This window comes from Thermobia domestica, chromosome 1 (assembly GCF_964235325.1).
Source record: "Thermobia domestica chromosome 1, izTheDome1.hap1.1, whole genome shotgun sequence".
NCBI classification, from domain to species: Eukaryota; Metazoa; Arthropoda; class Insecta; order Zygentoma; family Lepismatidae; genus Thermobia; species Thermobia domestica.
The window spans coordinates 60678241-60690458 of NC_137454.1; the positions used below are offsets into that span (position 1 = coordinate 60678241).

At 34.8% G+C, this 12218-nt stretch overlaps 1 protein-coding gene across 2 annotated transcripts in view; it reads right to left on the reverse strand.

Moving 5' to 3' along the window:
* The window catches only part of c11.1 (maestro heat like repeat family protein c11.1), a 91512-nt gene that overhangs the window by 29653 nt on the left and 49641 nt on the right, over positions 1-12218 (reverse strand). For both annotated transcript variants that reach the window (XM_081757589.1, XM_081757584.1), the window contains exons 16-20: positions 10204-10534; positions 8576-8824; positions 3197-3365; positions 2834-2972; positions 1860-2028 (exon numbers count right to left, since the gene is read on the reverse strand). In XM_081757589.1, coding sequence (XP_081613715.1) covers positions 1860-2028; positions 2834-2972; positions 3197-3365; positions 8576-8824; positions 10204-10534 — 1057 coding nt within the window. The remainder of the gene's footprint in view (positions 1-1859; positions 2029-2833; positions 2973-3196; positions 3366-8575; positions 8825-10203; positions 10535-12218) is intronic.

Genomic DNA, 12218 nt, shown 5'->3' on the forward strand with positions numbered 1-12218 from the left:
CACAAATCTCCGGGTGTAGATGAAATTCCGTCTGAGTTAATTTTAGCTGGAGGCGAAAAATTGTGGAACAGAATACACAAACTTATCTGGAACAAGGAAGAATTGCCACAAGAGTGGAAAGAATCAATCATTGTGCCAATTCACAAGAAAAGCGATAAAACTGACTGTAATAATTATCGAGGCATCTCTCTTCTGTCAACATCCTATAAAATCCTTTCAAATATTCTGTTAGCAAGACTGACCCCATACGCAGATGAAATTATTGGAGATTATCAGTGCGGTTTTAGACGAAATCGATCATCTATCGACCAAATATTTACCATTCGCCAAATACTCGAAAAAAAAGTGGGAATACAACACCCCGGTACATCAACTATTTATTGATTTTAGAAAGGCGTACGACTCGGTTAGGAGAGAAATATTATACAACGTTCTTACAGAACTTGGAATACCGAGAAAGCTAATTAGATTAATTAAGATATGTTTAAATGAATCCCAAAGTAAAGTCCGGGTAGGAAAATTTTTGTCCACGAGCTTTCACGTCGAAAATGGCCTGAAACAAGGAGATACGTTGTCGCCATTATTATTTAACTTCATTCTGGAATACGCTATAAGGAAAATCAAAGATAGCAACCAGGGCCTACAGTTGAACGGTATTCACCAGGTTATGGCATATGCTGATGATGTAAATTTAATAGGGGATGATAGGAGAACAATAGAAAGAAATGCAGAAGCCTTATTAAACGCTTGCAGGGACATGGGTTTAGAAGTAAATGCAGAGAAAACTAAATACATGGAAGTGCGTCGGGACCGTAATACGGCAAATTATGGATGGGTTAAAATATTAAATAATACTTTTGATAAAGTGGATAGTTTCAAATATCTAGGATCAATATTAACAGAAAAAAATCATATTCACGAAGAAATTAAATGTCGACTAAAAGCAGGGAATTCGTGTTATTATTCAGTTCAAAATCTCTTGTCGTCGCGAATTCTATCGAGGAAGTTGAAGCTTAAAATATACAAAACGATAATCATACCTGTTGTTCTGTATGGTTGCGAAACATGGTCGCTTACTCTGAGGGAAGAACATAGACTGAAAGTATTTGAGAACAAGATCCTGAGACGAATATTCGGACCCAAGAGGAACGGGAATGGGGAATGGCGGAAACTTCATAACGAGGAACTACATAATTTATATGGTCTACCCAACATTGTTAGGGTCGTCAAGTCTAGGAGGCTTAGGTGGGCGGGTCATGTAGCTAGAATGGAAGAAAATAGAAAAGCTTTCAAAGTCTTGACTGGAAGACCAATCGGAAAACGACCATTAGGAAGACCTAGGCGCAGATGGGAAGACAATGTTAAGATGGATCTCACAGAGATTGGAATACAAAGTAGAAACTGGATGCAGTTAGCTAAGGATAGAAGTCAGTGGAGAGCTTTTGTGAACGCGGCATTGAACCTCCGGGTTCCATAGGCCAGAGAGTTAGTTTTAGTTAGTTAAAAATTACAATGAAAACCTGTTAAATTGACCAATTTAGAAGATAAGCCATTAAAGTTCAGACTGTTTGAAGGTAAATAATTTTACCACAAACTATTTTGCTTACTCGAAGGTCGGCATATACAGCAGTGGTATAGTTTTTTTTTTAAAGGGTAATGTCCGAAAACCATAGATCAAGGCTAAGAAAGAATGAGGGAATGAGAAAACCGTTGCACAAGGTGTTTGCCCATCACTAAACTAAGCCAATTGGGCGCTAGTTTTTTTGTTTGTTTGTTTGTTTGTTTGTTAAGTTGGCGATGACAACAGCAGACTAAAATAAATTTACACATATCTTACTAAAATGAAGAAAATTACTTACTGCAAGTGGTAAAAGCACTGCGATTCTCATTCTGTCTCTTCCGGCTTTGTAAGAATCCTGTTCGTCCTCATACAGTGGCGTGGACGTGATAAGGCTAAGGAACTGTTCTATTATATCGGCCGAAAGAACAGGGTTTTGAGCCAACACTTTCCAACATTCGACTACAGATCTAAAGAGGAAAACACAAAGCATATTACTTGTTTCACGCTCGGACAACTAGGTTACATATCTACAGTTTTCTTCCCTCAATTTAATTGTTAAAAATACCTCAAAATGCTACTCATATCTTGTGAGAACAAGAATTTTAGGAATGATCCACAGAAATAGATCAAAAGATTGCGGCCAAGAGTTTTAGTAATGATAAAAAGATGCATCAGATGATTGCGATCTTGGCCAATAATTAGTTTTTGGGGCAATGAAATTTTTGAACGGCCCCGAAATTGAGTTTTCGTATTTTTTTACGGAATAAGTACAGTATACTGAGTTAGGTCATAGTTTGGGTTTGGTTACATTATATGTAGTCCTTCACAGGGACGGATCCAGGGGGAGGCCATCGCCCCCCCCCCCAGAAGAGGAAAGATTTTTTAAATCATATATATATATATAAATAAAACATTCCAGAGTTTGGAGCTCTTAAAAGTAGCTCTAAGTAGCAGTATTACAACCTACCGCCTCCCCCAGAAGTCCGTCCTTGATCCGCCCCTGGTCCTCCAGATATAAGGTCTACAAGAAAATTTTTGCCTGAAATATATTGAATCTTTTCATCCAAAAATATACATCAAAGTTTTTTAAAAATTAAATACTTCACTTCTTTTTTTTTAAAATCTTCTTAACGGTAAACTATCAACCGAAGTGGAAAATTATATCCACTGAGAAATTCGAAAGTTTGAATAAAATAGATCGATAATTTTAGCTGAGAAAAATGCTCTAATATTTTAAAAATAATAATAGTAATACTTAAACTAATTACTTACTGATCATAAGGCAGTGGTTGATGAAGGAAAGCTGATACAACAGCTTTTGGATGGTGATTCGCTAGCGCTAAGACTCCTCTGACAGTTCCAGTCCGTGTTTGAGGGCAACTAATCATCTCAAGTTTATCGTGAATTTTACCTATAAACAATTTATAATCAGTATTTGTATTCTTTTGCGATCTTTACTAGCAACCAACTTTTCCTACAATATCCATTATTTTTTAAATTATTACTTTATTATTGACTTATTTTATTGCATGAGTTAAACGATCTGCCGTAAAGATTACGCTCAGAAGGTTATAAGAATTGTTTACGAAAACGAACAAAGGTCTAAACTATGGAGGCAACAAAATGTATACTTACATACAATATCACTCACATAGTGATATAACTCTCCTCCTTTGATTTTTAAGAAAATATTCAGAACGACACTTGCTCCATTTGAGCTACTGTCATTGACATCCAACAAACCGTCCATCAAGCTCTCCGTAAAAGGTATCAACTGGAAATGAGGAAGCTTTCCACTCACTACCTGGAAATATCAATAAATAAATAAAACAAATGAAACAAGACCTAATGCAATTACAACCATTTAGAATAAACTATAGGATGTATCAAAATTCTAGATTCATAGGGAGCTAGCAACAGGTTGGAAATGATTTCTGTAACACACACGTTCACTCAAGGTTGATGATGGTTGAATCAGACAAGTATGCTTAGTTTTAGATGCAGAACAAAAATCTTTTCAGCTTCAATTAAAGCTTCAAATTCCTCAAAAATAAAAGTTGCCGTCGTGCGTGTTTCGCAGGCCATGGATCTCGACGACTCTCCAGTGTTCTGGAAAATGATACGGATGTGTAACGTGAATTTTCATTGATCTCAAAGAAAGAAAGAAAAAAAAAAATCGTAAATGTATTTAAAGAGAAATCTTGTAGTATGTTTGTGACAGTAACTTCTCGCCTTGATTATTGGGTGCGCGTTTTTAACGCTCGGATGAGCGGTATCTTGGCCTTGACTAACTCATCACTGATTGGCCTGCCATCTTTTGGCTGAGTTGTAGACCTCGTGTAGCGGGCATTTGCAAGCTAGTTGGATTGACGGGTAAGACCTGGGAAGACACGTATTGTTTGCTTCCCTTTATAAGTTGTTAAAAAGGAGTTAAATTGAGAGAAAGTAAAAATGGTTTGAAGACAACGATAGGAATATTCATTATAATAGGAGGCTAAGTATTTAGCCCAACGCTTCAAAATTTTAATCTATTCTTTTTCTCCTATTAATAGTGAAATTCTTTTTTTGTGCTTCAATAACTTGTTCGGACATTTTTGCGAAGTCCATGCAGTAACTCACTGACTACGTTTGGTTCAGATTTAAAAGAGTAAAAGTTAATCGTAAAATTCATCAACTTATAGTAACATAGTTGCCTTTAGCATATTTGTTAGATTTATTTTACATAGTTATTTCGGCTTACTAGCAAAATAATCAATACGTGCAGTTACTGCAAATTTGATATTTCTTGTTCTGTTGAACGATTCAGAAATTTTGCTCCTAAATAGTAAGTTGTTATGTTAACGTTTTCTATTTTCTTGTTATTTGTGTGTTATTTGGTTTTTATATCAGAAATTTAATTACATATATAGTTGTCGTTGAATTGGCAGTTTAGAAAAAAAGAGAGAGAGAGAGAGAAAGAGAAAATAAAGGTTAGTCACATGTATTCATGGAGTTCTAATTTAAATGAACCGAGGTCCTATGTACGCGGGTAACTTACGCTGCAGGTGATAATGCACAGAACATATTTTTATGTAAAATATTTTATCAAATGACAACAGTGCTGTAGATACTAATGCTGGCATGAGTAATATGGAATGGTTCCCAACTGTAAAGGACAATTAGAAAACCTGAAAAGTGGACATTGTAGATTCTTTACGGGTGTGACTTTGCGAAGTTCTTGTTGCTAACGGTCAAAGTTATGGCGCAGTATTATTTGCCGATGACTTTACATAACAGCATTTTTGAAAATATATATATAAACCCAAATAACCTTAAACGTATGTATAAAAACAAAACAAAACAAAAAAAAAAAAAAAGAAAAAAAAGCTGTTGATTTACTTATGATAGTAATTCCACCTGAATGCTCTATTCTCTTTCTTCCTTTCCCTCGTGACTATGACTAGCGTATGCATCTTCGGCGCGCTTCACTCGGATTCGATTCCTAGTAGTAGCCTATGCGGTTCAGATTCCATGTTAAAACTGTCAGTCCACGTCTCATATAGACTTCACGATGAAAAGGACGCCGAACTCATTCAACCAACCAATCTACTCTCCCTCTCAGTAAGAAATGTGGAAAAAAGAGGGAGCAGATAGAAAACCATAGCATTGAGAAAGCAGTGATAACAATTAAACAATATCAATAGTGTAATCGATGGATTTGCAGCAGGGTATGTAAAAAAAAAAAAATCCTAGAGAGTTTTACTGCATTTTGTACATATGTTTAGAGTTGCATTCATATTTAAAATACAATTTAAGCATCCATGTTATATTGTACACATGAAAGTATGGGATCTCCTTGTTGCACAATGGGAATATAAAGCTCTATCCACATTTCGTCCCACTTTGCACCACTGGTACTCGCTTATATTTCGATTTGTAGAAAGTAGAAAATTTTGTAGAGTAACGAAGAGGTTGACAATTCTATACAAACAGCAGTGCAATGTGTACATCACCTGAGGGATTTTGGTTTCTGTTGGATATTTTCTCAATTCATACTGAAACCGACAGTGGTGGTAAAGTTCCCCAACTTCTGAGAGATTCGAGTGCAAGTACCGTTTGTGCTCTGTGAACCACGTAAAAACTGGGAATGATTGATTTCTGCCACTTTCAGCTTATCATCTCCAACAAACTCCATTCCCCTGACATCCTGGCCAAAACTGATGGTAATCCATCCAGTAGTTTTTGAGATTTTTTTTCCCGGACGGTCAGACAGTTGGAAAAATCTCATATCACACTCAACCTTCCTGACTAAAGATATCTATAGCTTCCCTCAAAACACGTCAGACACTGGAATAGTACAAGGTTAACACTATTCAATTAGTGTAGAGAAAATAGAAATGTCTCCAATAATAGCAGTGCATAAGCCAGCAAAAATTTAGTCTCCATTAGTATCAAAAATACAAGATGTGATCAAAAGTACGGCGAATGTAGTTGCACACTGCCATCTAGCGATGCTGTATCCATTTCAACTAGTAAGCCCGATAGCCTAAACCTTTGGTACAATCAGTGTCGAGTTTGAACGAGTTCCAGAGGCAGAAGAGTGAGGACGTGTCAAGAGTGTCTGTCACGCACCATGACTGTTTTGTCCTAAGCTGCAAAAGAAGTGCCAATGAAGCTCACGAAATGTGAAAAGGAGTGCATGGCGATGTAGCGGTGGCATTGAAGATTGTTTACAAGTGGTATGAGCGATTCAAAAGCGGCAATGAGTCGGTTGAAAACCAACAACAATCGAGATGTTCTTCGACGTCAAAAACAGATGAAAATGTGCAAAAAAACAGAAATTATTTGTTCAAACAGGCGAATGACTATTTGAGAGCTTTTAGAAGAACTAAACATCTCGGATGGGTCCGTGAAAAGCATTTTAACTGCCGATTAAATGAACAAATGGCTTACTTCTTCACTAAAAAAAAACGCGCCGTGCCACACCTTGCTTTTCATCCGGAAAAATGTTTCGACACCATTCCTGACATTTAGAGGGCCACGACAGAGCAGCTGAACACCTTTTCAAAACAAGCGTTCCAGAAATGCTTTCAGTCATGGATTCAATGTTAGGATAAATGCATTGCTAGCCAAGGACAGTACTCTGAGATTAAATAAAATTCTATGTAAGCTTACTATTTTGTTTCTAATAAAATTAATCATAGCATTTTTTGATCTTACTTTGTATTGACATTTTATGGTGATAAAGGTGTTCTAGCATACAGTGGCACAATAAAAAATTGTGGATCTCTCAATGATTACAAACTTCTGGGAAATTGTTTCAAAGTTTCATAATCATAATCTTGCTTTTCAGATAAGAATTACAAATTCTCTTGAAATTAAAGAGAGTTAAAGATAACATTAAACCAAGCGTGACATCACATCACTGTTTCTAATCTTGGATTTTTTTCTACTCACTTACTCGATTATGTTAACCTGCAATTACTTTCGTTAACACTTCTACACAATTCACTAGTTACAATAGAATGTTTTCTGTTGGTTAAATACCATTTACAAAGTTACAGGTATCAGGTACTGAAGCATCCATTCGGAAATTAATGATGTAACAAATTACAAGAAAATATTTTAAGAGACTATCACGCAACACATGATAAAGTAAATCCACTTCTGCTTTTTCGGATAGAACTTGTTGATTAGATTTTAGCATCTCTTTCAGCTGCGAGGCTATGTGAAACGTGGACTAACAGCTTAACATGGAATTAGAACCACACGAGTTGTCACCTAAAATCGAACCCATGTCTCCCGTGCCGAAGACGCGTGCGCTTAACATCTAGCCACGAGATCACTTCTGATAATGTACGAAAAAAAAAAAAAGAAACAAAGAAAAGAAAAATAAAGAAGTAACATAAACCGTAAAGTTTGGTGTCATATGCAGAGACAATCTTATTTGGAAATAACCTAGGTTGAACTATACTATCATATTTTGGAATATAAATTTAAAGAACTAATGCAGAACATTTAGAACATTTCAGAGGAAAGGGTATTAGAGTAAAATTACGATTTTCAAACAAAGTATTTTTTTTAATTGTAAACATAACATTTATTCGATTGTAAGCCGACCTCTGGGGTCAAACAAGAAATTTATTAATGAAGCATACACAATATAAGGAATACATTTTCTGCCATTTAATCGTTTAGTCAGTTGTCACTGTTATATGATTCAGATTGGTCGTTATTTTTATATGTAAATTTATTTATTTATTGTTTTATTTATTTACTATTTGTTTTTATTTATTCATTTTATATTTTTATTTATTTATTTTTGTATTAACCCTTGAAATCATCGGTGAAGGGGCTAAGTAGCGTATTTTGAAATTTCTTAATTACCGTTATATCGTCGTACTAATTTCAAGACGCGCTATTTTCAGAAAGTTCATATCTCCGTTTATATAAGGAATTCAGGTATGGAATTTTTATGGTTAATACAGCAGGTTCAATAAGGACAGATGGTAATTATAACTCAAATCATGATTTTTCGAGTTATGCCACTTCGTCCTTTCACCGACGAAATATGTGTTAAATCTAAACATAATCAATACAATATTAGCATTTTTTCTTGATGAAAATTAAAATCCCTGACTGAACAACACCGAATCTATACAATGGCGAAAACTTACTTGTGGCGGCTTTCGAAAAGGTTTTCAGTAACTTTTTCCTAATGCGTCGAAAGAGCGTTTCATTTCCTTTACTGCCCGTGTTAATGATACCGATTTTAAGCCGAAGGGTATTTTTTTTAAACCAAGAAAAAGTGCAAAAGGTTGGCTTACAATCGAATATTTTTTTAAAGTAATACATGTATACATAATCTAAAGAGAGGGAGAGATCAAGGAAGAGAATTTAAGTGGATAATGTACACAAAGAGGAACACTGGTTATGTGTATATACATATACACATTTACATGCAAGCTTTTCCAATTCGTGATACACATTGCTACGTATTTCACACATTAAAGTGACAAATAGCATGTAAAATACCTTGGATAATTCTGCAGTCGCATCAAAAAGCTGTTGAGGATGAACAGTTTGAATCTGCTCTTTGATTTGGGCCAAGGACTTCAGAAGATCTTTGTCATAATCTGCTAGATGACCCTCATAGCGACTTGCTATGCACAAAACTGACGACACACAGTCAATGGCCCCTTGCCTAATGTTCATCACTGGATCTGTACATCGTGGAATCACTCTACCCAAGATAAGTCCCGTCTCGTTGAATTTAGTTGGTGCCTGTGCAGAAACGATTTTCATTACAAGCAAACATAAAAAAATAATGTATAAATCTTAAAAGTTTAATACCTAATTTAAGTTATAAGTACCTGTTTGACAAAAGCATCGTTTGCATCGATAGAACAATGTCACAGATACATTAATATTCCTTTTCAGTACCAAAGATATATCCAGTTAACATGTGATCCGAACCATATGTACTTTTATTGGGGTCTCCTACACTACGGACAAGAGCAGTAATCATTTAGCCATGACGAAGCCGAAGAGGTATTATCCTGTCTTTGATACATATACAGAATAATTTGCGAGGATTTCAACTTGGAATGCATATTCTTTCATATCATCTCTTTGCCAAGTACGATTACACACAACATTAACATCGTATAAAGCTTATATCAACGAGAACTATTTACACTACCATCTCCATAACTAATTAATGCAACTGTCAAAAGAAAGTTTCATAAATAGGACCACATGTGTCTTATTCAACAAAGTTTAGGTTTCTGTGAAATATTAAATACAAATTTCTCATATACTAAGACATACACTTACATTCAGAAGTTCGAACTGGTAGAACAAAATATCACTACTATGTATATTAGCAAGAACTCAAGAACTCGTTTATTCATTTTTGTGATTAACGTCTCATGGTTGTCCTTTTTGAGCTAGAGAAGACTATAAGAGACAGAATAATGCAAGATAACACATATGAGCTCATGCTCTAAATGAGAGTCTAAACTCGTGACAAACAGGTCTTGTGATCACTAGCCTAATGTCTTCGACCATGTCTGCTTGGAGTAGAAGTACGTGTGAGGAATACCATTCAATTAGAGGCATTCAATTCTAAGTAGCTACCTGGCTAGTTTTGAGTTCTTGATTATACACCATAAGGAAGAGTTACGAATCAATCAGTAATCCTGCACAGGGAACACATTCATTACCAAAACAATGTAAGCCGATTGAAGAGCAGCAAGGTGAGTACTTTCTGAATTTATTTATTACATATATTCCACTAAAAATACCATAACCTAATAATCTATAATTGGAACACAAAAATTAATGTATTTTAATTCACTGCTTATGATAGCTGTAAGATACACGTTTAACACTGGAGATGAAGGCCAAAGAGCAATGGAAACTCAGGTTATGATTTGAAAAAACCAGCAGCAAAGATTATTGTATATGCTGTAGGACATCCTGTACGTACCATTTAAAAGTTGAGTCTACCATATGAAACCATATTAAATTATCTCCAATTCTACTTGTTTATTGTAACTACAGAAAAACATCAACGAGACAGATATAAAACTGATTCATTACAATTCTATACGTGTACGTAATACACAATTGATCTACTAAAATATTAAACTTTATTTTACCTCATATCCAAATTTCATATGCTTTAAGTAGGACTCCAATACTTCTTTTAAAGTAAAAACAGCTGTTTCCCTCTGAAGTGAATTTTCTCTTGCCATCCAATGATCCAAAAGAGTAAATATTTCGTCTAACGTTGCTGGTGTTACTGACTGCAACAAGACTTCTTTTACAAGCTCATTAAGACCTTTCACACAAGCATTCCAGCGTTCAGCAGCAATTCCTTTGGAATTTTCATCTTCCTCTTCGTCAACTATCGCTAAACAATATACCTTATCAAAACACGCTTTCAGTATTACAATTCGTTCGTCTGAAGTCAGTGCTGGTGGAAGTTTACTGTAAAAGTGTCAAGGAAAAGTGCTTCTACCACAAAGAAATATATACTGTACACTAAATAAAAACATTAATGGTATTGATTTCTTTTTTTAATTTTACGAAACATTTTTTGGATCATGTGTAAGTGGAGTTGGCAGACAAATTTAATACAGATGTTTGGTATCCGACACAGTGTTATTGTATCAAGTCAGAACATTTGTCTATTATGATGCATCAAATTTAGTGACTATGCCAATAAGCTTACGCATAATTCCAAGTCCATACCTGGCAACATTGAATCATAAGAAATATTAAATGACAGACACACAATAGTAGTACATGTGGAAAAAATAACTAAAGTGTTTTCTCACAAATTTTCGTGTAAATTTTAGTTATTTAATACACAGCAAATGGAAATGAAAAACAAGGTGTTGAAAAATCGCACTTATCTGCTATAAGAAGCAATAAGACCAAACTATGTCCACAGAATGTTAAGTGGTCGAAATATTGTCTTCAAGATCCAAATAGGATTAAACCCAACTCTAGGTAAATACAGTAGTTTTATTTTATTCTGTACTAACATGGATTTTGAATATTCTGCAGATCTGATAAATCTGCGAAATATTTATTTACTTTGCTCCTAAAATAAACGCACGTTCTTACTACCTTATCAATAAAACCTATGATAGTACCAATGTTAGATTACATTCACATATTCGTAATAGAATATAACAAGTAAACAGCAAAAACTGCAATGAAAGGTAATCCCTGATTCTAAGTCATAACGACAGTTAGATACACATCAATATTTCCCAATGAACTCCAAAGAGCTAACTAAAATTTTCAAAAATAATTTCTAAAGCAATCATTTACGGTTAAAATTTGAGTTAACTTTAGGTTTGTCAGCTTATTCAAAATTTACAAAAAAAGTTTTCAGGCATAGGAAAATCTACAGCGCAAAGAAGTAAAATTACTGTAACACTGACAAAGATATCAAATAGCGTTGTGAACAGTCACATCGGTCACGTAAAATAAGTGTCTTACGTTCATTAACAAACGGAACTGCATTAAATAAACAAACGTGAATCTTTTATAATGTAAAACGCGTTAAGAGAAATCTTATTAAGAAGCTCAAAAAGTAATTATCTTGCTTTTCTGTACCCTGTAGGCAAGCTTAAGTACATATGTTAAAGACAGTGCGGCAATAAGAAGTTCTTGTTCAAGATTGTAAATGTATTCAGTGTTTATTTCATGTTACCAATTCCTATACATCCTATCCCTACTAAAATCTTTTCTTGCTTGTCTTAATAATGCTGACAGCTGCAAGAAAAAAAAATATGGCGTTTAATATATACCAACTTTATAGGAACCAGACAGCTTTATAGGAAGAGATCAGAACGAAGCAAGAATAAATAAAGGAGTGAGGCAAGGATGTGGACTTCACTTCTCCTGCTCAACGTCTATTTAGAAGAGGCTATGAAAGAATTCTTGGATAAAAACTAGAAAGGCGTAAAAGTAAATGGTCAGGTTTTCAGCACAATAAGATTTCCTGATGACATAGTATTGATAGCGGAGAACGATGAGGACATGCAGGAAGCATTTTCAAACTTGAACGACCAACTGGAAAAAAACATGCAAAATGAAGATAAATAAGAAGAAAACCAAAGTGATAAAGTGCACAAGAGGAGGAGAGGAAGGGGCAAAC